This window comes from Cryptomeria japonica, chromosome 4 (assembly GCF_030272615.1).
Source record: "Cryptomeria japonica chromosome 4, Sugi_1.0, whole genome shotgun sequence".
Lineage (NCBI taxonomy): Eukaryota > Viridiplantae > Streptophyta > Pinopsida > Cupressales > Cupressaceae > Cryptomeria > Cryptomeria japonica.
In genome coordinates this window covers 485,170,272-485,197,243 of record NC_081408.1, presented here as the reverse complement: position 1 = coordinate 485,197,243, position 26,972 = coordinate 485,170,272, and the positions used below count along the sequence as shown (strand labels likewise).

At 34.8% G+C, this 26,972-nt stretch overlaps 1 protein-coding gene across 2 annotated transcripts; it reads right to left on the bottom strand.

Annotated features, from left to right (window-relative positions):
• Nucleotides 1-13,234: 13,234 nt before the first annotated feature.
• On the bottom strand, nucleotides 13,235-20,444 carry LOC131060406 (sugar transporter ERD6-like 6). 2 transcript variants are annotated; one of them, XM_057993634.2, is made up of 19 exons: nucleotides 20,091-20,444; nucleotides 18,068-18,407; nucleotides 17,788-17,850; nucleotides 17,607-17,696; nucleotides 17,331-17,390; nucleotides 17,150-17,215; nucleotides 16,948-17,013; nucleotides 16,757-16,832; nucleotides 16,586-16,650; nucleotides 16,370-16,459; nucleotides 16,037-16,117; nucleotides 15,817-15,901; nucleotides 15,512-15,558; nucleotides 15,364-15,426; nucleotides 15,202-15,261; nucleotides 14,980-15,045; nucleotides 14,742-14,801; nucleotides 14,491-14,605; nucleotides 13,235-13,596 (listed from the first exon to the last, which is right to left on the bottom strand). In XM_057993634.2, exons 2-19 carry the CDS (start codon nucleotides 18,290-18,292, stop codon nucleotides 13,484-13,486), a joined length of 1,491 nt encoding a protein of 496 aa, XP_057849617.2. In that variant the 5' UTR covers nucleotides 18,293-18,407; nucleotides 20,091-20,444; the 3' UTR covers nucleotides 13,235-13,483. The 2 variants fall into 2 exon arrangements, with proteins under 2 accessions (XP_057849617.2, XP_059075883.1); XM_059219900.1 differs by having other exon boundaries at nucleotides 18,068-18,346.
• Nucleotides 20,445-26,972: the final 6,528 nt, after the last annotated feature.

The window sequence follows — 26,972 nt, the reverse complement described above, 5'->3', positions numbered from 1 at the left end:
TATGTATGTATGTATGTATGTATGTATGTATGTTTACATATATGTATATGTATATGTATGTATATGTGTACATATACATACATACATACTTTGAGAAATTAAAAAGAGGAAAAAAAAAAAGAGAAAAAAGAAGAAGAAAAAAGAAAAAGAAAATCTGGTATTTCTTGGTTTGAGTCACTTATCAAAAATTTATATTCTTACCAATCATATTTCTATTGTTATGATTGTGATTGTTATAGTAGTTATGAATGGATGTTGGTACACCAACAAAGTATTTCCACTATTTGTGTGTGTGTTTGTGTGTATCCTAGTATTGCTTGGTTTAACTCAACTATAATTATTTTTAAAAAAAAAAAAAAAACTTATCAATCATATTTCAAGCAAAACACATCAAATAAACAAGCATGTTTAATGCATATCATAATGTTGCAATTTATTCCATCCATGTACAATTGAATGGGTACAATTTAATTTCAGGTATATAGGTTCTCATAATTTCACAAATGTCTCTAAATATAATTTATCTATATTTAATTAATAAACAATTAAAATGTCAAATAAATTTGTATAGTTTATAATTCTAGTATAGATTACTTTTTAACATATTTGTAAATCAATAGACCATTTTTTCATCAAAATTGAGTTTTTTAATAAATAATATAATCAATAAACTTAAATAATAGTCATGTTAGATCATGTAAGAGAATTTTGAAATATCAAAACTAAATATACTTAGTGTAACACTTCAAATGAGTAACACAAATTCAAATTGTTTTTTCTTTTGACCTTAATGTAACACCCTAAACAATGGCTAATTGTTATTTATTCTTTATAGTGTTGGGCCATATAAATACCTATGAAAACATCCTTAACCTTGATATATCATTACCATTTCTTTGTAAAAGAGCTACAAGGGTAACAATATTCATAAATACTTATATTGATGAGTAAAAATGTGGCATCCTACATAAGATATTGGAGCTATCACATAGTGGTTGAGGGTTCAAAAACTATTTAATGATATTTTAATTATTAGCCATTAGAGTATCTAAGGCCATCAAAGCTCCCAACATCCATTAGATTCCAAGGACCATAAAATTAGACTTGAGTTCAATGACCTTTGAAAGTTTGTAAGTGGTGATAATAGTTCATTCTCAAGGAAAGCTCCAAGATTTGTTTGCTTGCAACCAAGTTAGCATGCAATGGTCTTCGATCACTTGTGATCAAATACACAAGCAATGTGTTATGAGGGGGTTCTCATTGGTATAAGATGTAATGATCGATTCCATGAGCTCCAATTTATATATGTGCATTGAGTGTTTTATCAACCTTGCAAACCTCAAGACCATTGAATAAGTGGAGGATTAATTGTTTTCCAAAGCACACTCAAAGGAAAAGTTATAAGTTGTTAGGGATTTTCTTTTTATATCTACACCATGATTCAATATTGTGGAATATCCAATAGTTCTTGCTTGACATCATGAGGAATATTTGATACAAATGGAGACCAATGACTTTGAAAGTCCCATAGAAATGGTAGTGATATCATATAAATAGAGATTTGAGTTTGGTTGGATGTAACTAAATCATCATGTGATGGTGCCCAAATTACTCTCATAGCCTTGCATTATAATAAATAACACCTTAATAACATAGCACACTAGTGTTATGTCTTGGTAGTGACCAATCATATGCTCAGTCATTGCAAAGCTATAATGTGTATATTATAATGTGAGCCATAAAATAGAAAAATGGGTTGTTTGAGACCATTTCTACTAATTATGTAACTAAAATTGATAGATAAATAATGTGAAATATTTTTGAGGTTGCCAAAATGAAAAATTATGTTAGTGGGGAGTCTTCAATTTTTAGGGTAAAGGAAAAGGCTCTATATAGGATATAGGCAATTTGTGCATCATACCTAAGACTAGTCATCAAGACCCTTAGTTAGGTAATCTATTTAGCATGTGTCACAATGCATTTTACTGTGAAGAAAAGAGTTGAGGTGAAAATATTTAAGTATATTAATTCCTTTACACAAACCTTATTGCAACACAACATGCTACTTTCATAGTGTGATGAAGATAAGGCTCCTAATTGTTAATAGTCATTATACCTTAGTCACTTTAATAGATTTTTTTGTGATTATGTATTTGAATATGTTCAAGAGAGATACATTGAAGATGATGCTTTACAATTTTATGATTCTGATACAAAGGGCTAGGAGTAGGATACATCCATTATAGCATAATATGGTGTTGACAAATGATTTACTAGATAACACCTTTTGGATTGATTGGCATGTAATTTTTAATAAGGTTCTAAAATTTATTATATATCATTTTGAAATATAAAAAATTATATTTAATCTATTGTGAATAAAATTTAATGTAAGAAATTAAATGTTATATTCAAATTTCAAGGTCAAAGTGTAAGGCCTTTCTTTGTGTGTGACTAATCCAACTCTATTTTTTAGTGCATTATATTAATTGCAAGTTAGATAAACCAAAAGTGATGAATAAAGTAACTATGTATTGTTATTTTCATAATTTCATTGGTTGCATTGACAAATCTTATAAAAATTCCTCCTCTATAGACACCTTGGTGTGAATATATTTAAGCAAAAAAGGTCATTGAACAATATTTTACAAATGGTCTCTAACAAAGGACCACAAACTCATATATTTTATTTCAAGCATTATACTCAAATGTTGTTACCTATATTAAATGACTATGTCATGTACCTATAGTTCCTCAAATATTTCATATAAAATATAAGGTGGTATTGAAATTGAAAAATTAACTATCTAGTTTAGCTAGGAATTTAATGTGAAATGATGAAGTAATTTGAATTTGAGAGATATCTTACAATAAACAAATTGATTAACCAAGACAAAAGAAATGATTGTATGTCAAGATTCAACTCAATGAAATACCAATGTGTTTAAAATCTCCTGAGATGGATGCTTTTGAAAAGTGAGACTACAATCTTTGAGATCTTTTAAGTAACTACTTGGGATAGAAAGACAATCACAGTTAGGTGTGCATGAAGGTAACATTAACCAAACAAAGGGTAAAATAACAAGTGAAGAAGAGGCGAGTTAAATGTGTTTAAAATATCTAGGTAAATAATCCACAATTATAAGTATAATAATTAGATGAAAAATGGTGTAATTAATTATTATGATATAACTATGCGTGTACATTGGATATGTAGTCATGGTGGCACGTGTTCAAGATAATTATGCCAATAGGGAAAAATGGAGAATCATAAAGAACCTAATAAAATACTCCAATAGGAAGTTCCAAAATGTGACCTTGTGACCTATAAAGTGCCATGAGTTTAAATTATTGTGACTAAAGTGTAATTATGTTTTGTGGCTTATTTAATTGTGAAGTAATATGATTATGTTGTGTAAGTGGTGTTAGCAAATGTGGACCCTTATTGAATATAACTAAAATACAACCAATTATTTATGTATATGTATATGTATATATGCATATGCATATATATATACATATATATGTATATGTATGTATATATATGTATATATATACATATACATATATACATATGTAAATATATAAATGTACATTGGATATGTATATGTATATATACATATATGTGTATATATATGTGTGTGTGTGTATATATACATATACATATATATGTATATATGTATGTATGTATATATATATGTATATGTGTGTGTGTGTGTGTGTGTGCATGCGTGTGTGTGTGTACACACACACATATATATATTACTAATAGTATTGTTACCTTTTTTAGTAATATTATATAATATACAACACCAAGCAACCTTTAGTTTTGTTGGTGTAATTATTTATTCATCTTGGATATAATTACACTTTACTTAAGTTTACTTAGGTACATGTACAACATTGTAGTTTGCATATGAGACACTTAGGGAGATGTGCATATATTGGGAGTGTGTATGTAGGATAATTTTCACCTTTTATGGTGTGATCTTTTTATTACTCTATCATATCCACTTATTGTGGAGTGATAATTCCACCTTCGATGGGTGATCCACCTCATGTGGAATATTTTACTATTTCTCCTACCTGAAGAAGTTGAGGAAATACAACTTCAGAGATCCCAAGAACACCTGTATGCAAATACTTGTCACAAGAGAAGAATGGAAGCACATAAAGCAAAAAAACATAAATGCTCTGAAGAAGAAAATTATCATTCAAAAAGGGAATCAATTTAATTAACAAGTACAATACAATCCTTATAAAAGGATAATAACAACCCTAAAGAAACCCTAAAGGGATGATGTGTATTTAATAATTAGAATAATTATTAAATATCTACAATATTTATTAAATGCCTAAGTTTATCTTAAACATAGAGTTTAATAGACTAATAATTAAATAAATAATTATTAGCTAATACAAGATAACTCTAACACACCCCCTTAAGATGAACTTAGGGAGTAGCTTAAAAACTAAATGCATGAAGCAAAAAATGCAACTACATGATGAAGGCAAATTTGGGTCTCGGCAACAAGGTCTGATGAGGTACCCAATCACAACCAAATCTCTACGAACCGGAGAAATAGAGAAAACCACGTGGGAAAAAACTCTACTCCAAAAAGAGATGGAAAAGTAAGAAGAACACCACTGAAGCAGGAAATAGCTACAAACATTGTCGAAGAGTAACTGTTGATCTGAAGAGCCTCCACTGAAATAGAACATGACCAAGTAGAGAAGATTGTAATCTGCATGAGTGCCCTCAAATGAAACTAGTTGAATCAAATGGCAAACACAGGCAAATAACTGAACTCGAAGATATAGATGGCATGAGACACCAAAGCCTGAAGAGCTGATCAATCAAACCACAAAAGCATTAGAACCAATAGGACAAACTTCCCCATAATGTTGAAGAGGGAGAGGGACAGGTACACTGAAAAGAACAGCCAACAAGAACTGCATGACAAAGAACCAAGAACGTCGAAGGTGCAGAGAAAGTACATAGTGTCGTGGAAGGAACACTCACTTGACACACATCATGAGGCAAATGTCATGGAAGGAACACTCACTGGACAAAGGTAGATGGCAAACAAAAGGCAAACATCAACCCCCTCATGGCACTTTATAAGTAGTGCATGTACAATAAGGCACAAGATGTGCAACTTCCCAAGTAAACAATGCATGATAGCACTTTATCTCAGTGCATTTGCATAAATGAAGCTACAATGATAAGAAGACTGGAAATAGAAAGAAGAACCAAAACCGATACATCCTACTCAGAGAACAGATCCCAAGACCTGAAACAACCAAGATATGCACCAGAGTGTTGAAAAGCAAAAAATTGAATAAAATATTTCTAGAGAAGAAAATGGAAAGAATACTTATATGGCTGGAAAGTGCACAGAACAAGCTTTCCAACGATATAAAGTTTTCGAAAAACGGAGTTCGGATGCTCATTTTATGGCTCCTAGAGTACAAAAAAGAGACCCCACTTTGATTGAAGAAAAACACAGTCAAACAGAAAAATTGGAAAAAAAATCCAACAATACGAGGTCCGGCTCGGAACTAGCTTTCCGACGCCTATTTGTTTTTGAAAAAACGACTCCGTATACCCAAGGTATGGCCAAAAAAAAAAAACCCCTCTTTTAGCACATAAAAATGGTTAAAAAAAATTTTGACAAAAATTTTCTGATGCATTTGCAGGTACAGCCATACAGATTTTTGTGCCTCATAAAACGTGCCAATGAAAAAATCATGGCCCAGATGCACTTGTCACCGAAATAGGTCGAATTATATATCAAAATGATTGGAAACGCCCTTCGGAAGCCAACAATGAGGTCTTTTTTGGCCCAAATTGCTCTTAATTTTTTTAATGATTTTTTTGATGAATTTCTCAAAATTCATGCAAAAAAAAAGGCAAAACCAAAGAAAAAATTTTAGAACCTAAATTTCTCAAAATTTGACAAATTTTATATGGAAATGGGGGTTTTGGGGCGTTCTAAGCTCAACGGTGAGATCCATTTGATCCCAAAATGATCAAAAGCAAAACAGCTACCCCAGATCCAATAAAAAACTCTAAAAAAACTTGAAACCCTCCTTCAAAAAATCTTCTGAAAAATCAGGAACAAGCAGCAGCAGATGTAGGCTCTGATACCATGAAGAAGTTGAGGAAATACAACTTCAAAGATCCCAAGAACACCTGCATGCAAATATCTGTCACAAGAGAAGAATGGAGGCACATAAAGCAAAAAAGCAAAAATGCTCTAAAGAAGAAAATTGTCATTCAGAAAGGGAATCAATTTAATTAACAAATACAATACAATCATTATAAAAGGATAATAGAAACCCTAAAGAAACCCTAAAGAGATAATGTGTATTTAATACCTGCAATATTTATTAAATGCCTAAGTTTAGCTTAAGCGTAGAGTTTAATAGACTAATAATTAAATAAATAATTATTAGCTAATACAAGATAACTCTAACACTACCTACCCCTGTATCTCATTGAGCCACATGTCATCATTGTGTTCTCTCTTGTCTCTTAGCCTTGCCTTTATAAGAAAGCTCATCTACATTGTATGTAACAATCTTGATGATCCAATTGATCTCTTTTGCATCTTGATAGGAATATAGTTTATTCTTGTCATATTTTATCTCTCATGTCATTGTGCTATCTTGTGGTCTCTTTGATCTTGGTTGCTTCAAGCATAATCTCACATGGTATCAGAGTGGTTGGAGCACCTTTGCACAACCTTTGGAGAGATCTTTGAAGGAGGTCAAGAGGTAGATATGAGGAGAAGCATCTTTTAGAGGCATCCTAGACTAGATCTGACCTCGCCATTGCCTTCGAGTGGTTATTTCCATGAATTTTGACTATAAATTCACCTATATTGGGTGAAAGTCAATTTCGGGGCTTGGAGGAAAATTTTTGCCCAATTAGGGCGATACAGTATGGATTTATTTTTAAAAATTTTAAAAAATTCATTTGTCTGCGAAATTTTTAATTTATATATTTGTCATTTTGCAGTTTTTTATAAACAATTGTAAAACCTTTTTTTAAAATTAAAAAAATCAAAAATTATTTATTTATTTATTTTTATTTTTTTGCGGGGGGGAGGGTATTTACCCCCTCCCTCAACACCCGTACTGCGCTTTCATTGTAGCAGGGTCTGCAGATTTTGTCGATGTTTAAGCCGACCACTTGTACTTGCGTCGACCTGTACTTTGCTCCGTCTCCCGACAACATTTCCCAACCACTGTTGGGACCCAAAACCTTCCCGTCACTGCAGACTTCCAGCCCGACTCACCGATGACCCTGCTTGGTTGACACCCCTACTTGGCTTGGCTGGTGAACCTGTCAGTGACCACCGTCGGCCGTGTTTGTGGCCCCACCGTTCCTGGCACTAGCTCCGGCTCCAGATTTCCCATCGGTCTTCCACACCACAACCGACCTCCAACTCCTCCTGGCAGCTTCAACCGTACACCACATCAACGACCGTATGCCCTGTCATCATCCACGTGGTGGTACACATCATCCCAACCGTACACCCAGTCATCAACCGTACTTACCACGTGCATTTTCCACACAAGATTTCATACAGACACGTCATCGTACAAAGCAAACCAAATTTTGACACATCACCGTACGGAGCAAACCAAATTTTGACACGTCATCGACATCAGCCAATCACATCTCACCACATCAACATGTTCGTACTGTTTGGATGACACGTAGGAAGGGGAGTGAAGTTTTCTATGATGGTCATATGACCGTTAAATTTAACCTCGCAGTTGGCTGACATCGTCATTTTTCAAAATTTAGCAAGCCCCTCTCATTGAGCTTTTTGATTTTGCAGTTCAACTTCAAATGGCCATATCTTGCTCATTTTTGCTCCCTTTTTAGTGCAATGTTTTTTGAAATGGGCTAATTTTTCGTGTACGTTCACATGGTGGTATTATTTTCTGATTTGGGTGGACATATTTTTCAGAAAATTCAGTTTTTGGTGACTGTACATGTCCAATCCTTGTTTGTGCAACTTCCGGGACTTTGTTTGGGCTCATACGAACTCCGTTTCAGGTGCCGTTTTTTTTGAAAGTGCACTTTTTTGTCTACTTTCATAATCTGCTATCAGGTTGTAAATATTTTGAGTGGAAATGGTACTTTCAACATATGGTCTTTTTTGACCAATTTGGCACTTGTATTGCATAGATCTATCTTTTTGGGCTTTTGCAGTGCAGTTCTTAGCCTATTGGAGTAGTTGTAAAACAAAATCAAAAGTCCACCTTGCCATTGTTTTCAAGTGGTCTATTGTGCACACACTACATATAAAGTACCAAAATCATCATTTTTTTGGGGGGGGGGGGTACTTTGATTGAGTGAATTTGGGGGGTGTCTATTCTATTTTTGTGCTCTTGTGTTCTTTCCTTTTTCCGCTATGGGTTCTCCTAAGTTTCCTCTCTTAACTCCTCATAATTATGCTACTTGGAAAATTGATGCATGGAGTAAACTTATGGAAAAAGGACTAACTCATTACATTGATGGAACTATTGTTGCTCCCGTTGATCCTATGGCTAATCTTGTTGCTCAATTGGATTGGCTCACTAAGAACATCATGAAAATTGGTACCTTAAGAAAGTATGTATCAAAGGATCTCATCTTTCATATTGAAAAATGTACCTTAATTAAGGATGGTTGGCAAAAGTTTCAAGACTTATGGTCAAGTTGATGAGATTAGGGGATATCAAATTGATAGTGATCTCACCATGTTAGATCCCAAGAACTTTGATACTATACAAGATTATGTCACTAAAGCAAAAGAGATGAGGGCACAACTCAAAGATTGTGACATTGATAAGAATGATACTCAATTGATCTTCAATTTGATGGGAAAGCTTCCACAAGAATATGCAACATTTGTTTCTAGTTTCCAAACCGATAGGATGACAATGGGTTCAAGCTACATAATGCCTACATTTGATGTTTTCACCGAAATGTTGATGATGGAACGAATTAAGTTGATAAGCATGGGCATTCTTAAGACTTCTAAGTCTCAAGCATTAGTGGCAACTCAAGGAAACAAAGGAAATCAAGGAAAGGATAACTCAAACAAGAAGAAAGGGAAATCAAGGCCTAAGGACAAAGCACCACCTTCTCCACAACAAGGAGATTCATCCTCTTCCAAGAAGGACAATTCACCAAAGGAGAGACCTACTTGTGCCTATTGTAAAAAGGTTGGTCGTGAGGAGCATCGTTGCCATTCTAAGAAGATTCATGAGCTCATACATATCCTCAAAAAGCACAACATTGTTTTGCCTAATTCCTACAAGGAGGATTCATCACCTTCCACTTCCTCACAATCAAAGGGGAAAGGGCAAGCATACATGGCCTCTACAAGTGGGAAGACTCACTCTTTTGGGACAAGAAAAGGAAAATCTCTTTGTGCTAGTACAAGTCATGATTCAGGGAGATGGCTTCTAGATTCAGGGGCTTCTCATCATATGACATCTTCACAGTCTATGTTTTCTACATTTGAGCTTTGCACCATGCCACAGATTTTGATGGGCAATCATACATACATGGATGTGATTGGGAAAGAAACTATTGCCATTGGGGATAACTCCTTCAATGATGTGTTGTGTGTACACCATTTGACAAACAATCTTCTTTCCATCTATCAAATCACACATGGGGCAACAAAGAAAATTGTGGAGTTCACACCCGAGTCAGTTTTCCTTAGAGACTTGGAGACTAGAGCTATCATTGCGACTGGGGTGGTGGATCATGCATCTCGGTTATATTCCTTTTCAAATTCCATTCCATTTGATGAGGATGATGATTACACATATGATGATTCTTCACATGATGATGATCACACTTCTTGTGATGATTCAGATTTTGATGAGAACTTTGGGTACTTGAACTTGGGGATTCTCAAATGTGACCTTGTTCTTGAGCCTTGCATTCCATCTCCTCTGGTTGATATCACATCACCTATTGCACCTAATGATGTGGATAGTGCGACAGTTTTGCCTTCTTATGATTCAATGTAGCAAGATATATCTTGTCTTCTAGCTTCAGTTTCATGGGATGAGTACTTGACAAACATTACAGGTTTGTTTGTGGAGTCCTACATTGTAGATTTGGGAGACATCATTGATGATATTCATCTTCTCTTTGATGAAGATGATCCTTCTTCGATTGTTGCGAGGGAACACTATGGCCCTCTTGTTCATTCTCTACATGATCATTCTTTCGAGGTTGACATGATTGTGGATTCTTATGTACAATAGTTGGAGGAGGTCTCTTTATTCTTAGAGGAGACATGTGAGTCTTTGGGACTTGTTCTACATTCATCTCCACTGGATCTTGGAGTGACTTTTTCAGCAGTGTGGAGCAGTTCACCACCTTTGGAGGGGGTATCTTTCAACATTGACATGGGGACACTTGAGCAGTTTTCAAAGACTTCATTAATCATTAGTTTTTTTCCTACATCTTCCCTTCATGATTGGGGAGAGTTCATGGATACACCTTTGGTTATATTTCTTTCCAAGGGGAGGAACGTTGTTCGACGTTCATGGAGCAGTTTCTTCATTCATCTTCGAGCTTATATCATTGGTGCAGATTCTACATTGAGGGGGGGATACCTAGCTTCTCTTCTTCTCTCATATGGGGGGGACATTTTCCTCACATGGGGTTTTGTCCTTCACATACTTCTATGAGAGTTCTTTGTATAGTTTCCATCTCTCTTTTTGGGGGAGGGTTTTTTCCCATTGGGTTTTTCTCTCTTTCCCCGCTTTATGAGAGATTGTGTTTGCATTTGTACATGGGTACCTAACATGACCTAGTAGTTGGGACCCATCTTGCATTGCTTATTTGCATTGTAGACTTCAAGTGCATTCCCCTAAGTTACACTTAAGGGAGGGGTGTTGGTGTAATTATTTATTCATCTTGGATATAATTACACTTTACTTAGGTACATACACAACATTGTAGTTTGCATATGAGACACTTAAGGAGATGTGCATACATTGGGAGTGTGTATGTAGGAGAATTCCCACCTTTTATGGTGTGATCTTGTTATTACTCTATCATATCCACTTATTGTGGAGTGATAATTCCACCTTCGGTGGGTGATCCACCTCATGTGGAATATTTTACTATTTCTCCTACCTACCCTTGCATCTCATTGAGCCACATGTCATCATTGTGTGCTCTCTTGTCTCTTAGCCTTGCCTTTATAAGCAGGCTCACCTACATTGTATGTAACAATCTTGATGATCCAGTTGATCTCTTTTGCATCTTGATAAGAATACATTTTATTCTTGTCATATTAGATCTCTCTTGTCATTGTGCTATCTTGTGGTCTCTTTGATCTTGGTTGCTTCAAGCATAATTTCACAAATTTCTCTTCAAGTAAAATTGATACGATTAATGCTATACTAATGACATTACTAATAATTATTAACTTTAGAAACAACATTATTCTATTGAAGGATAGATAATGTTGTCATCCTCACATGAATGTTCGATTTTGCCAACTCCATTATGTTTGGAGATCATACATTATTTATGATCTACATGAGTAATTATTATTAATCAAGACTTAAAATTTGCAAGATGAATCACAAATCTAATCTTTACATTAGATTGTTCTTGTATTTGTGGATCTAACCCCTCAGTTTTCTAAATTCAATTTCAATATTGGTTAGCTCCAGCTCATTCATCAACTATTGTTAATTGAGCAAACACATGTTTGCCCAAATGATTATTACATAGTTATATTTAAAGACATCCATTAGACAACATTTAAGATTTGAATATTGCCTAACATCTTAAGGAACATTCATTAGAGGAACTAAAGTCGTTATAGAAAGCACTCAGCCTTAAGGCAGGTCAAGGGTTTCTTCACTAGTTCTTCCGAGAAGCGCCAATCACTCATTATGTATCAAACTAAAATAGTAGGGCCAATCTATGTATATAGGGGAAACCGTCATGAGCCCATCAAAGCCGCAATCGATTGCCCTTCCTCTTTATAATAGTAGGGCCCTAGCACCAATAATATAATAATAGGGCGGGGTGGGTGGGTGGATAGCCAAAGGTGGCAGGCTGAAACATGTCGATACATCATAGAAGCATTTGGCAAGCCCTAACAATTACATTAAAACCAATAGGTATTCATGAATACTACCATTTAAATAACAAAGCATAGGTGCCTTTGACAAATTAGAGATAAAGAGCACATAACTAATAGGATCAAATATGTGTTAAAGAACAAATTTATAGAAGTTAAAAATACATAGACTCACAAATCGACCTTAGACAAAGCACAAATCATATATTAAATCTAAGGCATTAAACAAACATAAAGACCACATTCCAATCCTAACACAATCCAAGTTCTAAAATTACAAGTGTTATTCATCTTTAGGTCTAGAGTTAAGTACCCCTATTGACTTCCCATTTAATATCCTAACTTAGCATTAATTATTAAATTATCACCCACAACTCTCACTATGTTTGCATCATATTGGATTAGCCTAGATTGCAATCAAGAAAATTTTATTTTCATAAAAAAGCTTGTGCATCCTTCGAGTTAGAAAAGCTTTGAACATTAAGCCAACAAAAAAATTGCAAACTCACATGTCTTTTTGTGATGTTTGTAATAGTATGTTTTTTAATAGATATTTGTAATGGTAAGCTTGCTGGTCAAATTGCATTGAGAAACATATCTTAAGCTCTCTACAAAACTAACTAGACACATTGTACATACTACATTCCATTTGAAAACACATTATTACCATTACTGTCATTGTTGTTACACCTCATGGAAACACAATAATGATGTGTACCTCCTTTCTCAAGTCAAAAAGCATTTGTAATATTTTTTAAAAGATATTTGTAATTGTTTGATAGTTTCACTGGTTGAATTGCATTGAGAAATATATCTAGAGCCCCTACAAAACTAGCTAGACACACTGTACATTCCATTAGAAACGTATTATTGTCTTTATTGCCATTGTAATTACATCTCATGGAAACACAATAACAGTGTGTGCCTCCTTTCTGAGTAAAAAGCTTTCAACATTAAGCCCACAAAAAAGTTGTAATCTCATCTCTTTCTTTATGAGATGATTGTAATATTTTTTTAATAGATATTTTGAAATAATTGTCGTAGGTTCGCTGGTCGAATTGCATTGAGAAGCATATCTTGAGCCCCTACAAAACTAGCTAGACACATTGAAAACAAGAAGAAAGAAATCTTTATTTTGAAGACGTGGAATTATTATTTGCAATCAAAAAATTCCAGGTTGGGAAGCAACTTTTTGATGGAATGACCAGGAATAGGATCACTGTTCTCAATTACAAATCACTACTTTACACCCACGCCTAAAGAATCGATAATATACAGTCACAGATGATGAAATGGTGCATCCTAATTTAGGACCCACTTCATCACTTGCCAAGGGATGAATTCATGGTAGCGGCTCATCTGAAGGATGCTTGGATCTCTTCCAGGGTTCGCCCTTTGGTTTCCGGAACACACAATACCACAAAGATCAGTGTGAAGGCGCACACAACAGAATATAGCGTGAATGTCCCTGCAACAATAAGACAATAACAGAGTTCAGAAAACAATTTATGATAAACGATTTTATTTTTTACAAGATGTCTTAATTCTGGATTTGATTGTGTTCATTTTTTGCATCAATATTTTGGATCACATCCTGTGATCAGGATGTTAGAGAGATCCTGATGATAGAGTGTGATGTGAAATGTTGATGAAAAAATAAACACAATCAAATCCAGAAACAACAACAAGAAGCAATATAGATTGTTAAAAACTGAAATCTTTGAAAAACTGAAATCTTTGAGATGTCTTTTAGCATCCTTTAGATTAAAATGGTTTGAAAGACCTATCAAAGCATGCTTTTACTTGTTTAAAGATGAAATTTTTCCCACCCAAAAGTGAGCCTAACACAAATAGGCTAGAGAAGGCTAATAGAAATTTATAACTCAAGCATAGTTTCAACATTTAGTATCAGGGGACGTGCCAAGCCCTGAAAGCTTAATGTACCAGTATAGAAACTCAAGAGAGCCTAGAAATATTGTTATGTTGTCTAATTGCCTTACTAAAAATGTATACCATATAGAGCCATCAGGATGTTTTGACTTCTCAATGATAGGATCATTTGCAGCTTGTTCACTGTACCATCATCTCAAATAAATAACAACAGTCCTCATCAATGAGGAATCAAAACTTTAATTATGTAGCATGCAACCATGAATGCTATGGTGCATCCTAATAACTGGATAGCCGTTTCCAAAGCAGTGTACAATCCCTCAAGTTTGTTTAAAGTGAAACTCTTCGATTTGGCAGTGGCTTGGTGGACAATTTTGGTATACTTTCGATTTGGCAGTGGCTTGGTGGACAATTTTGGTATACTTCAGTGAAGCTCAACTTGAGTAAATTGTTGAGAAGGCTAAAATCTCACCAGTATAGCTCCATTCCATAAGTAGATTGATAGTCATTGTCACCACCCATGATGTCATCCAGTTTCCCAGTGTTGCTACGCTGCCAGCAAGACCCTTGACATTTAGAGGAAGTATCTACAATAGCACAGACAGAGTTAGAGACACAGATTAATAGTAGCATCCCTTAAGTGATTAAAAGACCAGGAGATTTCTCCCCCAGTTTCTGTAAAAAGTGCAGCAATGCGACCTAGTTGATGTGAAAGTGTGTTACCTCAGACATGATAATCCATGGGATGGCACCCATACCGAGTGAGAAGGAAACAATGAAAATCTGAAATTAAACCAGAAGACAGCAAATGATATATATCAATATTTAAAAAGAGAACATCATGACAGAATATCCGTCATGTTTTGATATATGCAGAAACTTCTAACAGCTGAAGTACTTAAGAATTCTATTAGTTCTCATTTCTATATATTCTACTTTAAATTTTCAAGTTCTAACTTACCAACAAACTAGTTAAAGCTAAAACACTGAAGAATGTTTCATATTGAGAAGCTCCTTCCATATGGCTCTGCAATAAGAACAAATAAAAATTAGCTTGGGACAGCCAAGAAATTCCATACCATCAGGCACCCATATAACAAAGTCAAATAAATATTCAATGGAAAGTGAAGGTATATTTTTCATAGAGATCCAAATCAACCATTAAACTTTCTAGAGACACTACCTTCAAGTAAAATGAGAGACCAACAAGGAAATGGCATATGGCCATGCCTCCTGATGAGACCTATTGACATAAATAAAAAAACATGTTAATACTTTCCACCATTGACTCTATATTCCCAAATGGCACAATACAAAAGTTTGATAACTGCAATATTTTTCTCACCATAAGGAGGAGACGTCGACCAGCTTTGTCCATTAGCCACACAGTAAGACCAGTTGTGAGCACCTGTAACATCATTATTTATTCATAAGTAACTTGAGACTAAATCATAGCAAAGAAATTGATAAAGGATTTTAAGAAAAGACTAAACCTGAATGGCACCAAGTCCAAGTGATGCAGCATTAGCAGATGAAATTCCTGCAATTTTGAGGATAACATAAAAAGTAGCTTAATACTTCGTTTCTGAAAAAGACTGGTATAGACACTATGAACTTAAAAACAACTTCCAACAACTTTTTATCTCCTCAACTTTATATTTCTGAGATAATTCTCTGTTACCAAAGGCTACTGCAAAGCATCCTACAGATTCCATAGCTTCCAAAATGATAAAATTGAACATGAAAAAAGACATGATATAGAACCACAATATTAAGATATCTATGGAGTAAAACTCACCAGCAGATTTGAAAATGGAAGTGCTGTAAAACATAATACCATTAACTCCACTCAATTGCTGCAAAAGTAGCAGCCCAATACCAATCTGCAGTCTCCCATTTCAAGACAATGACCAGTAAACAAAATTGTGAGTTGTGTCCATTTTGGAAAAATGATGTTTTTGACCTATAAACTTTCTTGTGTAATTTGCCAAAAAGGGAAAATTTAAGATTTAACTTACGGTGAGAGGAAGGGCATATCTCCGCTCAAAGAGCTCAGAGAATTTGATTCTACTTTGCTGACTACTCTTCTCCATGATACTCTGGACCTCAGAATTTTTCCATTAGTTAGACAATAATTCTAACATTACAAAGGTGACATTTACTAATAGACAGTTCATTAAATCCCATTCAGGATAGAGAAAGCTTAAAAAACAAGAAAAATCCAAACAATAGCAGTGTACTCCTCAAACTGGTAGAATATTGAAAACATAATTCAGAACATTAAGCAGCTTAATGATGCCATTAATGGGACAGGCTAATAGATGCAGTTTATGTAGGATAAATCATAACACCTTGATTTCAATTGCTTCAAGGGAGACATCAATATCAGATCCTCGGAGTGCCTGTAATGAAGCTTCAAAACTATCATTACCAACTTTTGCCTGCACTCAAGTGGTCATAAATTTGCCAAATAAGTTTCTTTGTTATATGTCATTTTAAATTGTTAGCAATGACATCAAATTGGATAATATCATTCCAAGTTGTACTTGTATGTGAAATATACTTACCAACCATCTTGGGGATTCCGGGATGAAGAAGAGGCCGAGTACCAAAAGAGCACAAGGGATCATGCCTGCCCAGCTAAAGTATCAATCTATCATGTCTTTAATAAAATTTAAAAATAGCAAAATAATATTTTTTTAGAAGATTCACATAGTGAAAACTTAAATAGAGGGTACCTGCAACTGCCAGAGACCGCCATGAAAGGAACAGTCCAAATAGATATGCCAGCATAATACCAATTGTCACAGAAAGCTGTTGAACAATCAATTAATTAAATATAAGCTTCAAATTTGCATCAAAATATGCTTCTTATAGGAATGTTATCATGCTTAATATACATAAGAATTTAAAGTTTTGCAAAACAAACCTGATTTACTGCCCCAAGACCTCCTCGCAAGTGCTTCGGTGCAATCTCAGATATGTATACTGGTACCTAAAAGAACCATGACAAAAACAGATGGTTAGATTGATAGCTATCAATGTGCCTGTATACTCTTCAATTTAATGAGTATATGCTAAAAATGAAAACAAGTAGCTTATTTCTAGATTGTGGACAAAGAATGACTTACGGTGAATGAGATGACTCCCACTCCAAAGCCTGTGAGCACTCTTCCCAAGTACAAAAATGAAGAATCCTGTAACCATGGGGTGATGACATTAAAAAAGGGAATTTCCTTATACTTGAAAGGAAAATGACTATCAAAATTCTTATTCATCTAGGTGCATTTTATCTAAGGTAAATTAGCGTACCTTGGCAAAAGAAATAGCAAGCCACCCAAGAATATTTGGAATGGCAGCCACTAGTAATGCCTGCATGCAAACAAAGAAGAGGTTATGCGAATCCAAATGTGCATTAAGGAGCACTCCCTATGCACTCATCTTTTAAGACCAGATACTCAAAAGAATTACTATGACCATCCTTGCTACCAGCCATACGAAAAAAATCTTACAATTTATGCCGTTAACAGTGGTCATAAAATTATAAATTTATTGGAGTACAAACAGAAAAATATTGAAAGCACTTACCCCTTTCCGTCCAATATAATCAGCAACTTGTCCACTGATTATTGCACCCACCATGGCTCCAACATTGGATAAAGATCCAAATAAAGAGAACTGACAGAAACAAGAAGCTCTCTATATTAGGATTTGCCACATAATCTATATTTTCTCCTATTGCAAAAATTCATCCACCAAATAAGAATACCTGAGAAACAGTTAACCCAAGATCATCCATGATCCCACTTTGTGTGGGTGAAGAGTATCCAATCTGCAAGAAAACTGTTGTCAGAAACTTCAAATTTTTAATCAAAGTTGCCTCTTGTGCAAGGAAACGGCTATCCAGCCCCTAGGATGCACAGTGCATAAGTTATGGTGCATGAAGGTAACTTATACATTGGTGCATCCTAGGAGCTGGATAGCCATTTTCCTTGTGCAAGACACACAGATTAAGAATCAATCTATCCAAATAGGAAACTAAAACTTACACAGAATCCAAACTGTATAGGCCCCAAGGCAACTATACATGTACATAATATTGCAATTAAAGCACTTCCTCTGAAGGTTCCAATATCTGGCTTTCTTGCCCCTTTACCACCATGACGACCAGATTTAGATTTGTTCAGCCGGGTGCTCCCTTTCTCTAACAGGGCCTTTTTAATATCTCCATTTTCACCCCTGCTTCCCTTTTCCAAATCATCCCTGTACCCCATTTTTCTTTACAGGGTAAAATCCCCAGTGACCAAATGCTGTGCAAGTTTACCAGTCTGCACGATCGAAATCCACTCTTTCAATATTACTTTCAATTCCAGCGTAAAATGATGAGAGCTATCATTGCCAAAAAGAACAAAGATAATAAAAAGTAATACATAAGCAAGGATAGAATGAATCCAACATATATGCCAGTAAAATATTTATGCAGGCCATATGAACAAAATACACCATAAATATCATAATTTCATTGCATATTGAAATCTAATAAGTATATCAACACCTTTACCAAGCAGAGAAGTATATATAGCTCTTCTTCATTTAAATAGCAGAAAATCAGGGTTCTTTTGCCAAAAAGGGTAAATTTAAGATGTAAAGCTATTTATCAACACCTTTACCAAGTAGAGACATATATATAGCTCTTCTCCATTTAAATAGAAGAAATCAGGATGAGGGAAATCAATATATTTAAATGCCAAAGTTTATGCTTCTTAGGGATAATTCCGATTTGGAACACACCACAGTAAACCCAAAAACAGACTGGAAATATAGACAAATACTTATTGGCAATCAACCATTCAACACTAAAAACCACAAAAAATCCTACATTTGATATATATTTGTGAAACCCAGCCAGCAAAACTGGACAAGCAAAACAATCCAAAATTCCTACAACACGATGTGCCTAGAACTTTTACTGAGAAGGATGACATTACTCATAGTTCCAAACAAGTATTTTTTTATCATCCATTCCTTTACCAGACCCATTTTACTAGTTTCATCTGCTCTACCAGTGGCTCAACAGCTTTAGGTCTAAAGAAGACAGCACATACCAGTATCCAACCACAAGGATAATGTCAAAGACTCCTCTTAGCCTGTGACCATTTTCTAGATTATGCTCTTGCACTCTGTATGAGGGACATTTTCAAATTGCTCACGATTCTTTTCATACTACTGATTGCTTTCTATGCAATTGCAGAATAATAAATAGTAAGTTGTGGCATATGGGCTTTTCCATGGGCAATTTTTTTTCTTACATTTTTTATTTAGCTCATTGGAAAGGGTTCTTCTTCTCTGTTCTAAGATAACTGTAATAATACAGCCCATTGGGCTCTTGTTGGTCATTCGATGACAATAATATAAGCTTCCCCTTTCTTTCTATCTTCTCCTGGATTGGAATTTAAGTTGTTCTGTAAAACCTATCCTTATAAACAAAACATTGATGGTGAAACCAATTTTCTTTCAAAACAAAAGATAATAATGGTAATTGAATACACAGATGCCTGAAAAGTGAGCACACAAGATCAATCCAGTTACCCCCAAATGATTATTACAGAGACTCAAACCCAGAGCTTCATTAACTTTATCCTAATGACTTCTCCTTTGCAACAATTTCATAGGCACCTTGACATAAGCACCAAAGCTACCACTCCTGCAATAACACTAGTTTCCAATAGATGCGGCAAGTTTTTGTATTAAAAAAAAGCTACTCTAATTACTCATAAAGACCTGCAATGATGCTACCTTCGAACGGAAGGAATGAGTTTTGCATTGAAAACATACCAACAAGAACCTAGCTCATTGAAACACATCACAAACTCTGGATTCTGAACACAGAGAACAAACACAAGACATATTCTAAATTTCCAAAAGTGCATATGGGCTCTCCTGCGATCAAATTTCACAGACTACAGGATGCACAAAACCAAAGAACATTCACCAAACAAGGCCAACAGAAGTCTATAATCAAAAAGTTCTCAATCATGGCAATATTTGAATTTGGAGTTGCAGGGTACACACCAGCAATATGGCTGTTTGACAATTCTGAATTCGGAAAAAATGGTTGCTGCTGCTTTGACAATTCTGAATGTAGACCTTCAATTTCAAGAGGTGGGGAGAGAAATTCGTTGATCCTAATGAAAGAAATATAGAGAATTTATGTATTAATGAGACTCGAGACAGATGGAGTAAGGCGAGACAGTTGGCATTCAAAAATGGAGGCTTTAATAACGGAACGCAAGAACATAGGAACAAACTTTCTCTGTGTTTTCGGATAAGGATGATTAGGTTTGATGATTCATGTCATGAAAGTCATGGTGAATGGATATGAAGAAGCTCATGGGTATGCAGGATGCTTCTTGGGTAATACTAATACAAAACTTTCCTCGTGTTTTCCGGTGGTTGAGTTTAGAGGATTTTTATAATGGAGTTTTGAGTCCAGTTTGTAGATTCTTCTGGAATAATTTTGGAGGGAAATTTTTAACTCTCAAACATTATCAATTTTTAAAATTGCAGAGATTAAAATTTTAATTCTTTTGGTCGGCTAAGAATCAAATTATCAAATTTTGTTGAGTGAAAGAATTCCACATGATAAAACAAATTTTGTTGAGTGAAAGAATTCCACATGATAAAAAATTGAGTTCAAAATGAAGCTGGGCTTCATCAATCTTTTTAATTATGAGCGAAACTGAACTTATCTCATACTTACATATTAAATAAATATTTAATTAAGAAAATTTTAATTTTGCTAATTTTGTAAAAATGTCTATCCTAACGTACAATTGTTTTTAAAGTAATGATTGAAACTCCATCTGATAAATACTTTTTAAATTTTTTTATAGTAAATATCATATTAAAATAATAGGAGAAAGTTGATTGGCGTATATCACTTAGCTTTTAAGTTTTATTGTGGGGACACTTGCTTTGTATGCAGAGACTTTTTTTTACGCGTTTTTGCTGAGGGGGTGTTATATTATACTAATTAAATGTTAAAAGAGTGGGTAATACCTCTAGGCTCTTGGCAAGATCTAGTGTTGGAAAGAAAGATTAAATATTTATACAAAATTTAAATTGTACTTCAAAGTTTTTTTTTTTTTTATTAACTATGATTATTGAAATTTTATAAATATTGGTGATAAATGTTTTCATTTATTAGTTAAGTATTGATTATAAAAGGAAAATTTTCAATTTAATTTTGAAAATTATATTATGTATAGTATTATAATAGTAAAAATTATATAATTATATTTTTTATTATTTGATATATATTTTATATTGATAATTGTTTACAAATATTTTGTGCATATGAGTATCAATATGAAATCAATACATTTTTTTGTGAGTACAACAATGAGACTAATACTAGCTTCTTTTGAACAACCACACTAGAAATTGTCTATGGAAGACCAATAGTCACAACTTAGAACTCACTTAATTAGAAATCACCTCGACACTAGAAGCCAACTATGGAAGACCAAGAGTCACAACTTAGAATTCCATATTAGATGTCCCTTTCAAAATTGAACTTGGATCTCCACAATGATAACTTGATGTTTCAACCCTTTGACATATTCGATATATTTTGATTAGAGTGTCTTTAATATACTGACTAGTGTATAAGTGATACTTTTGTGTGAATTAGACTCACAACATCGTTGCATCCCAATACTACTGTTATTCATCCTGTAATATTGATCCCAATCTTGCTCACAAATTTGACCAAATTCATTTTCAAAGTTATTGAGTATCTTGAACTTTTAAAATTTAAATTCAACTAAAATCTGATGAGCTCAAGACAAGGTAATTTCAATAATCGTATTTATGTTGGTTCACTCCAATGACTTACAACTAGAATTCATACATTGTGTTCAATCCCGCACTTGTAGAGATTAGTTCTACACACATAGGTGAAGCAAAGCAGAGTCCGATCAGTTAATAAATTCCAAGACATTTTTTTATTATCCTAAAATTTCAAGATTGTGATAAATCAGTTCCCTATGTGTTCAACACCATTTTTCCATGTTTGAAATCTAGTTGAATATCACATTCATTTAAATTCCATGTCTAATTTATGATTTGTTACTTTTAATCTCAAGTCAATTATCTAGATTTATTATTTATGTAATTGATAAAATTATTTATTTAGTCTAGATATCTTTATGTAAATGGTGTATATTTCCCATACATTTATTGATGAACTTAAATTTGTTATACAATTTAAGGTTTTCGACCTTAAAATTTTATCCTTTTTTTAATTAGGGTTTACAAGTGTTATTATTTTATTACATATCATTTTTTAACATCACTTCATAAATATACATTTCTTTAAGTTTTTATATGTCATTATATGATTTTTTTCACTCTCCCTACCCACCCTTATTTTTGCCTCAAATTTCATTTTAGATTTGATCATTTACTTTTCTAATTTTATAGTAGATATTATATCTTTTATTTTTAACCATTTAGCCTTTAGGGTTTTGTGAAGTTTTGCATGCCAAAGTCTTATACATATTTTCACATTCATTTATGAAGAAGTCCTTGTTTGAATCCTCAAATTGTCCAATCTATTTAGCATGGCGTTTCTAATTATATTCACATTGTTAATAATGAAGAATAATAAGACTTTGATCATGAGATATTTGTTTTCAAGTAAAATTTTATAAGAAATGAGATAAATAGGGGAACACAAATACAATAGTATTTGCCAAAATCTATTAAACAAAAATCATCATCATCATTAGTTCTGAAGATCTTAAATCATCCTACAAGTCTAATTCTCTACAGGAGCTTTAATTTTTTTAGAATGACTTAAGACTTTAAATTTACTTGTAAGGAAATATATACGTCTTTCTACTATAAAAATAATAGAATAAATGCAATATAGATTTATAAATGAAAAGAAAATTAAAAAGAACAAATACATTAGAATGGATTAATTCCAACATTCTAGAATATTTATGATAGCTAGAGTAAAATAGAATTTGCTTCCATTTTCTATAAACACAATGCTCATATAAATAAAATTCAAGATTATAATTGTTTAACCCTTGAATTAAAGGTTTTTATTTTTTGAAGGCCCTTAGTACTGTCTCACCCATATGATCCATCCTTTGGTGTTATAATTTATCTTCTCAACTATTAGCTTAGTTTTTAAAGCATGACTACCTTAGGTATCTAGAAAGCACAACCATAAGAAGTGGGTGCAACACTCCGATTTGCTACTAGTTCCAATGGTGTAGGTATATATTGTATAGATCTCTTCATTGTACAAGAATAGAAGAATTATTTCATTGAACTATGTATGCATTCAATTAAAATAGAGTACCTATGTAGACACTCTTTGTAAGCACTAGAGCCCCTCTCGTTATCCTACACCATTCACTTGAGAAAATAAATTGCACACCTACAATAAGTTTACTAATAGAAAGGAGGCTCTATGGAAAGCTATAGTTCTGTAGTATACCATTGATCTCCTTCACTCATGTATAAAGGAATTGATTTAAGATTCTTCCATTACTAGCAATATTCAAATGAAATTCGTCACCATTATATTCTTTGTATTTTAAAAATCAAACTTGATATGAGGTCACGTGGCAAGAGACACCAAATTATATCAACCACACACCATCAAATTTATGTGTATCCAAGGCCATGAAAAAGAATCAATATTATGTTTTAAATAAATTTTTGGACTTATCATCATAGCACTCTTCTTTTTCTCCTTCTTTTAGTCTCTTTTAAAATGACCAAGATTTCTATAGTCACAAAATTTTGCCTTGGTATTATAAAGAGATTTAGATCTAGACTTCTCTTTCTTTTTATCCTTTTTTGCATTATCTCTTTTTGTCATCAACAAACATATAGGGCTTCTTTAGTAGATTGAATAGTTTTTCTTTATATCCTTTAAAAGGTAATGATTCCACCACTTCAACCACTTTTAACTTGACATTAATACTCCCAAAAACCATAATAAGGAGGACCCATAAATTTGGAAAATAACATAGTAGAGTCATAATACAATCATCCTCCTCCATATTTGGTGCAGGAGCACCCTTCAAAGGGTTCCCACCATTTGATTTTGTTGTGTTCTTGCCTCTTTAGAAGCCATTGTAAATATAATAAGAGCCATGAGCTCATAGGTCTTATTTAGGTCCTAGTTTAGGTCCTAGGTGCATGAGTCTAGGTTGACTTTTCTCGTGGAATAGAGGTTATGTGTGCCTTTGTTGTGTTTAGGGTCCTTCTTAGCATGGTGGTGTCCATAGGATAGCCCAATGTGGGCCTAGGAGTCAAGAAAAGCAACATTGAGAAAGTTGCTCAAAAGTTGCAAAAGTTGCATGACAACTTTTCAAAGTTGTCAAGCAACTTTTCCACCTAGTAGGTCAAGATCCTTAGTTTGGCATGGACAACCCTAATATGGGCACACAGACCGAGGAAGGGGTACTATATATAGTTGCAAACCCTAAGATGATGGGTTGGAATGTTAGTTTTGTATGGCCCAAGAAGAGTGACTTGACTATGACTGTGATTTTGTTGCCAGTCGGCACAAATGGAGTAAGGAAAGATTATTAATGGATTGATCTTCAAACAAAATTGTGTTGAGAGTCTTGTATGGTGTATATACTTCCATTTTGAACATTTAGATTAGGTTTTGTTTTGCAAGTGTTGTGTGTTGTAAATATTTTGTAAACTACCTTCTCACTGTCCAGTTTTGGATTGTTTTGAGGAAATGGGTTGATAACTCCTTTCCCCGTTGTGGAATCACCATGAAACCATGGGGAATAGGAGTATAGACCCTGTACATTACTTCAAAGCAAGCAAGGCCCTTGAAGATGCAGGGAAGCCAACCAAAGACCCACTCCTAGGCGAGACTAGACAGTGCCCGGCTAGGAAGGGTTAAAGTGCAGAGGTCCAGGAGAGCAAGGAAGGTCAGAGGAGGATGCACCCTTTGGAGGAGTTGTAGAGGGGTGAGTGGAGCACCATTGGTGAGAAGGAGGACCTTCCACCAATCTAGACAAGGTGGCAAGAACATCAAACCAACACTGTGACCCTGGCAGGCCTAAAAACCCTCTTTGAAACCCTTAAAAACCTCAAAATTCACCTAGGGCAGTGTACGAACACTTGGAGGCCCAAAACCAAGAAAATCCTTGAGCCCTTGGAAAATGAATAGCAATTCTTTTGGGGAGTTTCACAATCATATGCATCGTCTGCAAGATGGAGCCCTAAAAGTCCGGATAGGAGGCCTAATTGGGCACATTCCTTGTAGCCCTATTTTGTAGGAAAAAGACAAAATAGTGAAATCGGTAAGGGGTTGGAAGGTTGAAATCTCTTGGGGGCACATGGATGGATGAAAAACCTTGTCTAAGACTTGTCCTATCCTTTCTAGGACCTAAGAAGGTGTGGAACAAGCCAAACCCTTATTAGCCTAAGTAAGGGTTCTCTGAATCCCATGAGTAGGTGAGACCTTGGGAGAAGTAATTCAAATTGTTGGTGGGTGGATTGGGCAAGGTCAGGGGATTCCACAAGCAGGGGAAGTCCTAGAGACCCTAGGGTGTGGTTAGAACACCTGGTGATCCAAGGAAAGGATCTAAGAGCATAGACTAGGCTAGTCTATCCCATTCCCAATCCCATCAGATTGGTATCAGAGCAAGTTAAAGATTTTGTGGACCGTGCATGTCTCTATACTCTGGTGAATCAGTAGGGAAGAACAAAATGATCACTAATGCAGAGTTGGCTAGGAAGGTAGAAGAGCAGAAGGAGAAGAACATACTCCTTGAAGAAGTTATGAGTGAGATAAGGGACAAGCTGCAAGAAGTGGTGGATCAGAGGACACATGGACCTTGGGGTGAGGACACCAAGGATAAAGGCAAGAAAACTATTGATATAGATGACATTATACCTGAACCAGACCCCTTGATCAATGAAGAACCCTTTGTAAAGGCCATTAAGGCTTTGAATACCAAAGATTTTGAAGGATTGCCACATTTCAGTGGAAGGATGGACATTGACACTGTCATGGAATGGATTGAGGATATGGAGAACCACTTTGAGTGTGAGGGGGTGATAGAAGCTCTAAAGGTTAAGGTTGCCAAATCAAGACTAAGGGGAGCAACCTTGACATGGTGGAAGTACCTGCAAGAAGAGAGAGTTAGCATGGGGAAGCTACCTATTGCCAATTGGAAGGCCATGGTGAGTAAGATCAAGGAGAACTACTTGCCAGAGGATTATGAAGTCCAACTTCATAAGAAGAGACAAGGATTGAAGCAAAAAGACCTTGATGTGACCTCCTACACCGAAGAGTTTCAAAAGCTTTGTCTTAGATCCAAAGTCCAAGAAGAGGAATCTATCAAGGTGGCTAGGTATCTAAGCGGCCTAAAGTGGAACATTCAAGAGGAAATAAGCCTATGGACTCCCACCACTATCCAAAAATGTCATCAGCTTGCTGCCAAGGTGGAAGAGAGGAACAAAAGGAAAGGAGACTCTAATACCAGGGGTAGAGGCAGAGGTAGAGATCAAATGAATCTTCGAGGTCGTTACCAAAGAAAGGCAAATGAGCAAAGGAACCAAGGAGAATCCAAGTTGACTGAACATAGCAGTGAAGCCAATCTCAGAGGAGGCCATTCTAGAGGAAGAGGTGCACAAGGGGGTCCAAGTAGGGGTAGAGGTACCGGCAGGGGTAACTCCTACTTTACAACTATGAAATGTTACAATTGTGGTCAATTGGGACACTCGGCCTATAGATGCCCTGACAAGCCTACCTCATCAAACAGTGGAAAGAGGGTTGCTTATGCTCACGAAGACACCTCAAGCAGCAAGACACCTGAGGTGGACCATATTGAATCAGAGATTGGAGAAAATTTGATGTTCAATAGGGTCTTAATAAGACAACTGGTTAAGAATGAACCT